Here is a 12919-nt window from a genome sequence, read left to right on the forward strand (position 1 = left end):
ACCAAAAGCTCAGACATCACGCCTCAGTTTCAGATGGCATTTTTTAGTTTTGGATGTTAATGTAAGTGAGAGTGGGGAATCTCAGGCACACAGCACTGAGTACACAGGCCTGTTAAGGAGCAGCCAATCAGGAGAAAGTTTGCTTAAACTGAGGGGAAAGAGACAAAAACAACTTGTTTCAGATGGTTGATGAATTAAAGCCTGGGTTTTAAAAAAAAAAAATCATTATTATTTTGAACTGTGAATCATGCAAACTACTTCATCCATTGATAAAGACATGCAGCTGAAACTGAGCACGATGGGTCCACTTTAATACATGTTCTGTAACTCTGTAAGCCTTTTTATGGTGGAAAACAAATACAGCTCAATATATTTGCACAAAACTTTCCCCCTCTCAGAATCATTGATGAGTGAATTACACAGACTCCTCACACAGGGTCAAAAAAATCTCTGTTTTGCTGATTATAGAGAAATATGTGCAGTTATTACTTCTATAAATAAAATTTAAGTGTATTAAACTGTTTCCTGTGTTCATAGTTCAAAAACTTTCTCACGGATCACAAATGATATTCTCACTCAGACTTCAACCAGTGTTTATTACACATTAGAGATGATGATGCATGGTTTGATTATAACAACTAATGTTCAGATCTGGATTTCTGTGCAACATTAGTCAAAATACAACCGTCATATAGTACAAGGCATATTGATTTTTAGATACATAGGATGTTGGGAACCCATAAAACTATGCTTAGTAAGCAGATTTGGCAGATTGGCCACAGTCCTGATGTTCACATTTACCATGAAGGCAAACAGTAAAACAGGTAACTAAGGAAACGTTCAGTCCCTTTTAGGAAACCCGAGATATTTTTCATTGGCTACTTCCACGAATAAGCTATAAAGACCAGAGTCCTTTAACTGAAAAGGCCCTTTCTTCCCCCATATGTGTACTAGTAACACTAAACAACTTCAAAGAAAGGAAAAGTAATGAATCAGGTTTTCAGAATTTGTCTAAGAGAGTTTAAAACATGTAAGACACAAGGCATCATGTGCCGTCACTCTTCAGGAAACATCCAGATGAAGCTCGATGCTGCTGCCATGGCGACTCGATGGAAGTACTGTTGCTGTGGCGAGCAGGAGCAGCTTCAGCGTTTGCGTGTTTAACTGATGTTCCCTCCTTTGAGCGTCTTACATGTGATCTGCCCCAGTTTGGTCATCAGCTGCTTGTCTTTCCACTGAGCTACACACTCGTCTGATATCTTTAGGTCAACCTAAAATACCAGATAACACACATGATTTTATAGTCTGTACTTTAAATGTTAGCTCTTTAGTAGAGGGGGAAAAATACAGCGGTTTAACGTTAAACATACATAAAGAAACATACCTGGAGTTTCTCCCACACCTTCTTCTTTGGGTTAAGTCTATCATCTGGCTTGCCTGACTCATACCCTTCCACAAAGACCCTGTCCCCTGGCAACGAACCTTCTGGAGGATCCAGAGGCTCCACCTTTCTGGGCTCGCCCTCACTGGAAAACAAACAGAGATCGGAGGAGTTGGAAATTTAAGCTAAATTTCACTTTGTGCAAAAAAACAAAACAACCCAGCCCCCAAAAATGAAACTCACATAGAGGCACACAGCAGCATGGCTTGAGACTCGATCCCACGCATCTTCTGGGGTTTCAGATTGCACAGCACCAACACCAGTCTGTCCTGCAGGTCCTCCTGTGAAATGTAGGCCACCAGCCCACTGACTACCGTCCTCGGCTCAGGCTCTCCTACATCGATCTTCTCCAGGTACAGAGACTCAGCGTCTGGATGCTACAGAGGGGGGAAATTATTTTTAAGTTCCACAGTGATTATCCAATGATGTAAAAGTTCTGATTATAATGAAATGACAATAACTTACCTTCTCCACACTGAGGATCTTTCCCACTCTGATGTCCAGTCTGGATGGAGCCAGCTCATCGTCCTCTCCTCCACCACCATCTCCTCCTCCTCCGGCCTTAACGCCCTTCCCTCCTGCTTCTAATAACACACAAGTAAGACAGCATTAAGTCTCAGTATGAAGCCACTCCCGCTTTAAGCCACAGCAGCCACACGGTTTGACACTGACTTGTCTTTGAGGGATCAGGATAGGCGTTGCTGGTAAGTTTACGGAGCTCAGGAGACTCGAACTTCTTTCTAATTGGGTCCAGTAGCTCATTTAGTGCATCCTCCACAGAGGCCTTCAGGTCTCCAGGGTGGATCATCTATAAACAGCAGTTAACTACAGGTTAAACCAGAGCTCGTTACGGGAAGACTTCATTGTTCAAATAAACCAGTTAAGGCGTCCTTCACCTCTGCAACAAAGTCCTTCTCCACTTCCTCAAACACACTGTAAACTTTGTCTCCGCCCCACTTTGCATCTCTCTTGATGGAGAACACTGAAACACAACAGTACAAATGATCAACTCATTTGATTATTCAAATTGATTTGCCGAAAAAAAAGGAAGTCTGAAGCCAGGTTGCAGGAAGAGATTGAAAAATTGTTTCTACCTCCTCGTAGAGGGAAGAGGACATATTTGACAAAAGAGAGAACTCCATTGTTCTGGATGTTGCCCGGCTCACAGAAAGCCTTCTTCAGCTTCTTCTTTACATCCTCTTTGGAGTCCAGGAGATCGATTTTCGATTCCTGGAAGCAAAAACAGATAATAAAATGAAGATGGACGGAGTGTTGAGAAAATTTCCCGTCAAAATCTTGATCTCCAATCACTTCCTTCCATGACAAACTAAGTTTATATGACCTTACCTCTTCTGAAGAGCTCATCTTAGCCCCCGTCAGCCCCGGCACCATCGGGTTCATCAGGTGGGCACGTTTAGCGTAGCCGAGAGAGGGCAGGTACTGCCGAACAAGACAGGTTAAAAGCTTGAACAGCTGAACGTTATCAATTCTGTACTAGTCTGTTATCACACTTTCACATGTAACTAAATATAGAAGCTGACATGAGAGAAAACCTTAAAATTCTCAGAAAGGTAAAGAACTGGATCTGACGCTCTGATAATAACAGAATAAATGTTCTACATCTTCTATAACAGAAAAACTCGTTTGGCTTTTTGTGAGAGCACCACGACCTTTGAAGCATCAAAGTCAGGCTAACTTCGGGGTTAAAAAAGTAATCCCTACAGCACACTACATTCATAAGAGTGCAGGAAGAGGAAAGTAAATGAACTTCCCATTCCTCTCTGGATGTAATATAATATATACAAATAGCTCAATTATGAATATCCAGAATATCACAGAGATGAAATATATATGACTGACAGTTAACTCTAACCAGTAAAGTTGGTTTATTTGTTACTTTCACTTTAGAACATGTTTAAAAAGGGTGTAACTATTGACTTTGTACTGTGCCTTAGATGGACGAGTTGTACTGGGATATAAGCCACAAGCAGGAATGATTTCTTTTGTCACTCGGTGGTGCATTTGTGGAATCTCAGTCTCTCGTTGAACGTGCTCCTGTGACTAGCCAGCACGTCATGGAGTGGGTGGGAGGTATTGTCCACTATTTTCCTCATCTTATATATTATAAGAGATATTTTTATATCTCTCGCGGATTTCCTTCAACTTTGTTTTCATATTCTCAGTTTACTTTCATAGTTTGCAAAGTGCGTGCCGCTTACAGGCAAACCACTACCACACTATTGGCATACAGCTGCTCCCTTTTTAGGTAACAAATCGTCATTGGAAGCTCACACACCGCTCTCGCACTCAGACATAAGTGGGGTTAGGCCATTGCTGCCCACACTAGCAAACAGAAATGCATCACTATATCACCAGTTTCACAAGATATACCAGTGTTATTGTGGAAGGTATGATAAGTCACAGCACTAATGTACTGGATTCAAAGGAATCCAGTACATTAGTGCTGCTAATGACTAAAGAGTCATTAGCAGCTGTGCGCTGCTGGGAGGCTGCAGAGGACTTGAGCTAAAACTAAAGGAAAAACCTCTGTAAATGTGCAAAGGTGTAGGATACCTTCTCTGCCAGAGTGAAAATCTTCCTCTGGTCAACACCTCCAAACTGAGCATCCACTTTCAAATACTCCTCATCCAGAGCCTGAGGGCATGAGGAAAAACACAAGATACGGTTACTGTGAATAATACTAAGCTGTGACACGGACACATCTGAGAAACTTCAACTACTGCATTGTCACAGTGTGATGACACCAGCGTCTCAATTCTATGAACAGCATTACTACCTGTAGGCCGGGGTACAGCAGACCACTCAGGAGAGGATGCTCCACCTGTTTCACCACCTCAGCTCCAGCCTTCTTAGCATCGTGCTCTGTCACCATGGAGGACAGGCGGTACACATCCAGAGTGTACTCCCTGGAAAACATGGTAACACCTACATGTTCAGTATGAGCTGCAGCTACAGGCAAGTTTTAAGAGACTGTAAAGTTGAACGAGTGGATGTCAGATCAGCCTCTGAATCAGCAAACAGACCTGCTGAGCTGGAAGTCAGTTCCTTTGACAAACTTGAGTTTATCCAGAGGCACACTGATGCTCTCCAGCATGGCCTTGATAACCTGCTCATAGTATTTGACCCTGAGCTCCAGCAGCTCCCAGGGAGCTTTCATGTTGTCTAGGTAAGCATGCAAGTCTGCAAACAGAACAGTGACCTAAGGAAAGGTAGAAGAGGGAGTAAAAAGGCTGTTTTAATTTAATAGGAACTACAAATAAAACCATAGTCAGCTCTGCCACACCCACCTCACATCCAGCTTTGAGGAAGTCTGCTATCTTAGACATGGGGACAAAGTAAGCTACGTGGGGTTTGCCAGTGGTTGCTGTGCCCCAGTAAACCCTGAGCGCTCTCTCCTGAAGGACCTGCTTCACCTTCTCCTCTCCAAGGACCTCCTGCAATACACACACACGAGCAGAAACATGTGAGTGTGACCTGTATGCTCCAGTAACAATGAGCAGCTGCCTGCGTGTCCCACCTGGAGGTTCCTGGTGATGAGGTTAAATTTCTCATCTGGACTCAGCTGATCTGCCATGGCGCTGGGTACTCCGACTATAACACAAGCACAGTGGTCATCCTCCTGGGGTTCTTAATAAGGGAGTTCCAGTTAAATTGCTTTCGGTTTATTGTTGATCTTGGCTACAGACAGGTATGACTAACATTCGCCTGACTGCCATGTTTTTTTCCACTGAAACAAAACAGTAATGCATATAGATTTTGCGCGTTTTAAAAAATTAAAAATACTGCAGCTCAGTTTGCTGTCTATAAGCCGTATTCATGTAATAAACTTCACTTTGATGCTTCATAGGCTGTGCAGGCTAGCCAATGAACATAACGGTAGTTTTGAAAAAGACGCAATTAACCCAAAAATAAAAATGAAAAAGCACATCTTTCCCCGGTAAATTTGCTAAAATTCAGCATGTAGCCTATAAATTTAGCTAACTTCCACCGATGAATGAAGGATCTAATTAGCGAGAAAACCATGTGCAGCTAACGTTACCTATCTCCTGTGGTTATAATCGATTCAGCTGCTTTTTTCTAATTGCTACATTTTTTTTGTTTATCTCACAGCAATGTCGTTCTACGGTAAAATCACACTGCACAGTAGCCGACTTACCTCAAAACCGTCTCCTTTCAAAGAGTCCTGGGTGAGAGAAACCGGCTGAACGGACCGGTCAGTGTTGCATCAGCGACAGCCTCCGCTCTGCTATCGATTCTAGGCGGAAGTAATCGAGTTCAGAGTGCAGGTCCTACCGGTTGGTAAAACTTTTTTCTTTTTTGCCCTCCAACATCCTTACACTAGGAAATGAGATTTATTGGAAAAACAACGATGATAAATCATTACATTTCATATAATGATCAGAGTGTTAAAAGTTAAGTGTTAAAAGGCTCTGTCCACTTGTTTTTTGGTTTGTTTGTTTGTTTTTAAGAATTGTCTAATCGTTGTCTGAAACTGAAAGTTTAATTCCTGTCAGAGTACAGTACTCACTTATATTCTAATTTTTTCTTCTACTCTTGTCAAGCATTTCAGAGAAAATCTTGGGAGTGATCAGGTAATTATGATCTAATTACAATTGTGATACTTAATAATTTAAAGACAATGGCAAACAAACTCTTTTTTTTCTCCCAGGGTGGCCAGAGGTTGATGGATTGTTGGGGAAATGCTGGCAATAGTTCAATGCACCAGAGAAGAGTCGCTGACACCCAAGGCAGTAGCAGTAGAACCTGAAAGATTCCTCCTCTTTAAAAAACAAAACAAAAACAAACAAAAAACAGTCCTTGTTAGGACTGTAGGAAGCTTTTTACGCACTTTTTTTTACGCAAGACAGATATATGAATGAACAGAGAAGCGTTCCAAGTAAAACTGGTCTACTAAAGTTTCTGACATCTGAATATTTGCTTAGACTCGATTCTTTCTCTTGTCAGATAAGTCTAAAGGGCCTAAAGAGTTCACTCTGCCACTTTTAGATCTGTGCTTGTAGTAAAATTAAGAACTCATTCTGCTGTTGGAATTTGAATTTCAGTCACCTCCAGGATTTCTTGGGTGCGCTTTAAAAGTGCTCCAGACCCTCCTGTCACTAAGGCACTCGGTGTGTTGTGTGTATGACCAATGTCACCCTTGACTTTTAGTGAACTGTTTCTGGAGCAAGAAAGAGGCGGACCCCAAGGGCGTAGATTTGGCATGAACGGAAGGGACATGTCCAGCGATTATTGAATTGTCCCCACCAATAATTTGATCTCTTCGAGTAAAGAAAAACAAACCCGATAGAAAGAAAGAAAAAACGATCTGTCAACGTCTCATTCACCCAGTGGTGCAGAAAGAGTCCTACGTCATGTGACAAATATGGCCAATGTGATTGGCTGTGCCTTTCAGGGAGCTCTGTTTCGTTTTAGCAGCGGCAAGCCTGCGCAGTGAGGACCTGCAAGGAGGAGAGCAGGATGGCAGCAAAAAGGAAGAACCTGGATATAATAAAGTATTTTTCAAAGAAACCTGTAAGTCACTTAAAGTCAAGTTCACTCATAAAATGTGTCCGTCATAATAACGTTACAGGCTATGCTAGGCTTTGGCCCACATCAGTCTAAAATTGTATGTAGCCATGAATAACGTGTTTTGGAAACTAACTGCACAACATGCAGCACTATTAGTTCTCTCAGTCTCAGAGTAGCATTTCTAATTTTGATTGAAACTGTCAGAGAAAACGGCAGCCTCGAGCAGCCAGGATATTAGTTTACAGAGGCTGTTAAAATTATACGTCTAACGTTAAAATGTTGGTGACACAATAATTTCATCCTAATGGCACTGACATATTCACAGGGTTAATTTTTGAGACAATATATCATGAGGTAGTCATGATTTTACAAATATTCCACCTTGTAGTGCAGTTTGCACAAATTGTTTTACAAATGCACTCACCCTACAAACATTACTGATGAGTCAAGATCTGCACAAAGTGACAGAAACACTGAAGCACCTCCACATTTTATTCTTATTGTCATGTTTGTCCTATTTGTCAGGTGACAGAAGAACCAACACAGAGCTCAGAGAGTAATGGTGATACAAGATCACAGGTGGAATTGGATGATGACTTGTTGGTTCATTACTGTATTTGAAGCACATGTGTGACTGCATGTATTTGGAATGTCTCACTGTTATTTATCAGGTGACAGAGGCAGCTCTGCCATGTTGTAGCTCGGACAGAGGTGAAGAGGCGAGGTCACAGGTGACTGACTGATGATTTGGTGCTATAGATTAACTAGTATTTATTATCATAACAATTGTTAGGCTGCTGATGTAAATATATTCATTAGTGTACATTTGACAAAGAATCTGAATTGACATGTCTCACTTTTTATATGGCACGAATCAATGTGTTATTTTATCAGGTGGCAATATGTCCTAGTGCAGTCAGAGGGGAAGAGCCAGGGCCAAAGGTGAGGCACATCAAGCACATAATAATAATTTTAATCTGAGGATAAAACGCAGGTACTGAGGCTGAAAGAAGCTTCAGTGCTCTCAGAAGACTAAAAAGATGGCTACGGTTAACAATGACTCAAATGAGATTAAACAATGCTGCTGTATGCCATGTCCACCAGGAGAGACTGGACAGTATAGATGTAAAACAAATATGCCAGCAGTTTATCTCAGTTAATGAGAGGAGAAGGCATGTGTTTGGCTCCTTCACATAGTGGACATTGAGTTGTTGTGTGGGGCACCAGTAGCTGTAACAGTAGTTCCTGTTTAGAATAAGAAATCCCAGCTCACTGATTTGATCGGGGCAGTAGTGCCTAAAATGTTGCATAATTTTGCTGAGAGATCTTTTACTTTGTGATAATCTTAGATGAGTAGTTTTATGGACAAAAACCACCAGGTCATTCAGTGTTCCCTTAGTGCTATAACAGGTGTTGGTGCACTATAACTGAAGTAATGTTGTTAAGTCCTTAAAGTCATATTCTTTTATTGTCATGACTGTATTTGAAGCTATTGTTATTTTTGTATGATACCTGATTTATATGGAATATGGCTGAAGTAAACTAAAGCCTAAAATACTTAGTCATTTCTTTAATAGTAATTTAACATTATATAATTCACATACAGTGGGGCAAAAAAGTATTTAGTCAGCCACCGATTGTGCAAGTTCCCCCACCTAAAATGATGACAGAGGTCAGTAATTTGCACCAGAGGTACACTTCAACTGTGAGAGACAGAATGTGAAAAAAAAAAAATCCATGAATTCACATGGTAGGATTTGTAAAGAATTTATTCGTAAATCAGGGTGGAAAATAAGTATTTGGTCAATAACAAAAATACAACTCAATACTTTGTAACATAACCTTTGTTGGCAATAACAGAGGTCAAACGTTTACTACAGGTCTTTACCAGGTTTGCACACACAGTAGCTGGTATTTTGGCCCATTCCTCCATGCAGATCTTCTCGAGAGTAGTGATGTTTTGGGGCTGTCGCCGAGCAACACGGACTTTCAACTCCCGCCACAGATTTTCTATGGGGTTGAGGTCTGGAGACTGGCTAGGCCACTCCAGGACTTTCAAATGCTTCTTACGGAGCCACTCCTTTGTTGTCCGGGCGGTGTGTTTTGGATCATTGTCATGTTGGAAGACCCAGCCTCGTTTCATCTTCAAAGTTCTCACTGATGGAAGGAGGTTTTGGCTCAAAATCTCACGATACATGGCCCCATTCATTCTGTCCTTAACACGGATCAGTCGTCCTGTCCCCTTGGCAGAAAAACAGCCCCATAGCATGATGTTTCCACCCCCATGCTTCACAGTAGGTATGGTGTTCTTGGGATGCAACTCAGTATTCTTCTTCCTCCAAACACGACGAGTTGAGTTTATACCAAAAAGTTCTACTTTGGTTTCATCTGACCACATGACATTCTCCCAATCCTCTGCTGTATCATCCATGTGCTCTCTGGCAAACTTCAGACGGGCCTGGACATGCACTGGCTTCAGCAGCGGAACACGTCTGGCACTGCGGGATTTGATTCCCTGCCGTTGTAGTGTGTTACTGATGGTGACCTTTGTTACTTTGGTCCCAGCTCTCTGCAGGTCATTCACCAGGTCCCCCCGTGTGGTTCTGGGATCTTTGCTCACCGTTCTCATGATCATTTTGACCCCACGGGATGAGATCTTGCGTGGAGCCCCAGATCGAGGGAGATTATCAGTGGTCTTGTATGTCTTCCATTTTCTGATGATTGCTCCCACAGTTGATTTTTTCACACCAAGCTGCTTGCCTATTGTAGATTCACTCTTCCCAGTCTGGTGCAGGTCTACAATACTTTTCCTGGTGTCCTTCGAAAGCTCTTTGGTCTTGGCCATGGCGGAGTTTGGAGTCTGACTGTTTGAGGCTGTGGACAGGTGTCTTTTATACAGATGATGAGTTCAAACAGGTGCCATTCATACAGGTAACGAGTGGGGGACAGAAAAGCTTCTTACAGAAGACGTTACAGGTCTGTGAGAGCCAGAGATTTTCCTTGTTTGAGGTGACCAAATACTTATTTTCCACCCTGATTTACGAATAAATTCTTTACAAATCCTACCATGTGGATTCATGGATTTTTTTTTCACATTCTGTCTCTCACAGTTGAAGTGTACCTCTGGTGCAAATTACTGACCTCTGTCATCATTTTAAGTGGGGGAACTTGCACAATCGGTGGTTGACTAAATACTTTTTTGCCCCACTGTATAAAACTATGAATTGTGATTTTAAATGGTTTAAAAGCATGTAGAATAGCATATGTAGGCAAGTATATTTCTCCTTTTTTTTTATCAAAAAGCAAAGACAAAAAGGAAAAAAATAAGAAACAGGGCAGAGTTCAGTGGTTGAATCATCCGTCCCCACCAATGCCAAAACCAAATCTACGCCCTTGGCTAATACTGTAAAAAGCAACCATTAGTTTTCTTTGTAATATCGGAACATTTGTTTTGATAAATACATAGGTCAGTATCAGGGTTCATATGAGCTATTTTAGCAGTAATGTTACACCTCCACTATGATAGTATTTAGCTGTTAATCATGTTAGCAAAGAAGCCAGGGTTTGTAATTCATTCTTAATTTAGCCACGCTGCATGAATTTGGATGATAACATTTTTGAAAATGGCAGTTTACTTTATCGGGCAATTATAAAATCACATTTCTTAGGCTGGCTTTTAAGGAAGGAGGAAAGGTATGTATCAGGTGGCTGAGAAGAAAGATGGAGGTGGAAAGGATGTGCAAGCTATGGGACAAAGTTGCTGAGACTAGGTTAAAAAGAGGTGATGATCATGCTGTTCTTGCAACAGCATGAGAACTGACAGAGGTGAGACAGCAGAAAAGTTTTTATTTATTTTTTATAATAAGTTAAGGAATTAAGTGAAGAACAGTGATTAATTAAATTGTTTCTTGCATTTTTGATTTAAAAATGAAGCCAACAAGGAAGCGGCAAAAAAAAGAGAACTGCTGTTCCTCTTTAAGCCACTTGAGGCTGTCTCAGAAAGAGACAGTGAAGTGAGGGGAGTGGTTGCTTTGACTGACAGGTGTGTTGACACAGGTATGTGTGTGAGCACTTGCTCTCCTCTCTCACTCTGCATCGCCTGCATCAGTCTTCTCTGTGGCCCTGCTCTTTTCCTCCTGCCTGGAAGCTCCACCTTCAGCATCCTTTATACCACCGCCTCTGTACACACATCCTAGCAGGTCTAACTACTATCTTGTAAACATTCCCTTTCACTCTTGCTGCTATCCTTCTGACACACCCACTCCACCCTCCCTTCTCTTCTTCACCTGTAGGACACTGTCCTTCGCTTTTGGATATCCTGATAGTCTTCTGTGTAAGTTGTTATACAAAGGTTTCAAATCTATTTCTTTGGAATGAACATAAAATGAGGAAATGCAAAAGAAAATTGTATAATTAAACATATGAATTATGCCAGAATATGTTTAACAGTTTATTTAAACCCATCTCATGTTTGTGCTTCCATAGTAAGTCATCTGTTGAGGGATTCTGGGCAAATAACTGTTGTAACCTACACAGATCTCATAGATTGCAATTATGAGCCCAGATATTCACAAACCAGTCAGTACCCCTGGGCTGAAATGTGCTATGTTAATAATACTGTGACATATGAAAGTACAACACACTTAAAAAAAACGGTTCTAAAATACCAGGAACAACAAAATGAGTTGGTGATGCAACTGTATGCAGTAAACTTGGGGTTTTCGGGCTCTTCCAGGACGTCGGTAACTGTTTCCATCTGGTTATCCAGACTTGCATCTTCAGTATTCAGTTCCTTTTGAAGACACAATTTCTGAAACTCGTTTTACATCCTGTTGCTTCTTTGGATTTTTTCCAACTCTCATAGATGAAAGCACCTGCCACGTAAAATCTGTTATTATGCCAGCAGCAGACTTCTCATCCTGACTCACACTGATCTGAATGAAACACAGTCATGATCGCATAATTAATGAAGAATAATCTGTGTGAGGGCTTAACACAGGACATTACGCTCAAATATTTTATTCTGTCTGTGACGTCTTTTAGTCTCCCTGGCAGAATAAAATATAATATCAGTCATCAGATCAACAATACCATAAAATAACCAGTTTTAATGTCTTAGGGGTCGGGGTCAGAATTTAGAGTCAGAAGTCGGGCTCCAGCCGGGGGAGCACCGGGAGGATGAGGTTCCCAAACGAGGAGTCCTGGGTGATGAAGAACCCGGAGGAGTGGACGTGAGCGTGCTGCAGGGCGGCCTTCTGTTGGGCTGCGATGTGCTGCTGCTCGGCGCTGTCCCTCACCTCCTTCAGGCTGGGTCTGGACGACAGCGGGATGTTGGCTCCGGGGCTGTTCATGGACTGGCTCTGCAGCAGCCGCCTCTTCTCCTTGTCCAGCTCCGCCAGGATGGCCACACGGGTCTTGTTCTGAAAGCCCTGTCCCGGCGGGTTAGCAGCCATGTTAGCTAAGCAGTTAGCAAACACCGGTTTCACGAGTCCACGAAGCACATAAAGCCGACTGCCGGGATTGCTTCTTTAGGGTATGTGGGTATATAGAATATCTTCGCTATGGAGAAACACAAAGCACGCACTGTCAGAGATAAGACATAAAATACCGCCTTTAGGCAAAGGAACTGGACAACTTCCGGCTAATAGTTCTCCTTTCAAAATAAAAGTTCACGGAAACGACATCAGTTTTTTTTATCGTTTTATCTTACGGCAACACGCAGATGACAACGGTTAAATGTTTATTTATGTAATGATGTTTTTTTTAAAGTATAACTTCTACCAGGAAGAAAATATTCATCCAAATGTCGCCGTTTATGTGTGCGAAATAAAACCAACATTCACCAAACAGTTATTGCAATTTCGTGACTGAACACTAGATGGGATCAGTTCATTATGAATCATAAACCATGTGAATGTGAAAACTGGG

At 41.8% G+C, this 12919-nt stretch overlaps 2 protein-coding genes and 1 long non-coding RNA gene across 3 annotated transcripts; 1 reads left to right on the forward strand and 2 right to left on the reverse strand.

The window, feature by feature from the left end:
* Nucleotides 1–576: 576 nt before the first annotated feature.
* Nucleotides 577–5748, reverse strand: yars1 (tyrosyl-tRNA synthetase 1). Its single transcript, XM_026155691.2, has 14 exons — nt 5619–5748; nt 4980–5053; nt 4750–4896; nt 4486–4661; nt 4239–4368; nt 4016–4096; nt 2789–2881; nt 2536–2671; nt 2338–2423; nt 2114–2249; nt 1907–2025; nt 1625–1818; nt 1385–1526; nt 577–1271 (listed from the first exon to the last, which is right to left on the reverse strand). Exons 2-14 carry the CDS (start codon nt 5034–5036, stop codon nt 1161–1163), a joined length of 1608 nt encoding a protein of 535 aa, XP_026011476.1. The 5' UTR covers nt 5037–5053; nt 5619–5748; the 3' UTR covers nt 577–1160.
* LOC145423440 (uncharacterized) lies at nt 5619–6394 on the forward strand. Its single transcript, XR_013904477.1, has 3 exons — nt 5619–5757; nt 6025–6054; nt 6132–6394. It is a non-coding gene; the product is annotated as an uncharacterized LOC145423440 (long non-coding RNA).
* Nucleotides 6395–11428: 5034 nt separating this feature from the next.
* On the reverse strand, nt 11429–12664 carry LOC113014607 (SOSS complex subunit C-like). Its single transcript, XM_026156263.2, has one exon. The coding sequence runs from the start codon at nt 12442–12444 to the stop codon at nt 12133–12135; it is 312 nt and encodes a 103-aa protein (XP_026012048.1). The 5' UTR covers nt 12445–12664; the 3' UTR covers nt 11429–12132.
* Between the last annotated feature and the right edge of the window lie 255 nt (nt 12665–12919).

This window comes from Astatotilapia calliptera, chromosome 22, assembly GCF_964374335.1.
Source record: "Astatotilapia calliptera chromosome 22, fAstCal68.1, whole genome shotgun sequence".
Lineage (NCBI taxonomy): Eukaryota > Metazoa > Chordata > Actinopteri > Cichliformes > Cichlidae > Astatotilapia > Astatotilapia calliptera.

What these genes read in the sequence shown, in the direction of transcription:
- yars1 (XM_026155691.2), bottom strand. Translation starts at nt 5,036, where the DNA reads ATGGCAGATCAGCTGAGTCCAGATGAGAAATTTAACCTCATCACCAGG. An exon ending in TTTTCACTCTGGCAGAGAAG is followed by an intron (nt 2,882 to 4,015) that starts GTATCCTACACC and finishes CTTGTTCGGCAG; the next exon opens with TACCTGCCCTCTCTCGGCTA. An exon ending in ATGCTGCTGTGTGCCTCTAT is followed by an intron (nt 1,527 to 1,624) that starts GTGAGTTTCATT and finishes TTTGTTTTCCAG; the next exon opens with TGAGGGCGAGCCCAGAAAGG.
- LOC113014607 (XM_026156263.2), bottom strand. Translation starts at nt 12,444, where the DNA reads ATGGCTGCTAACCCGCCGGGACAGGGCTTTCAGAACAAGACCCGTGTG.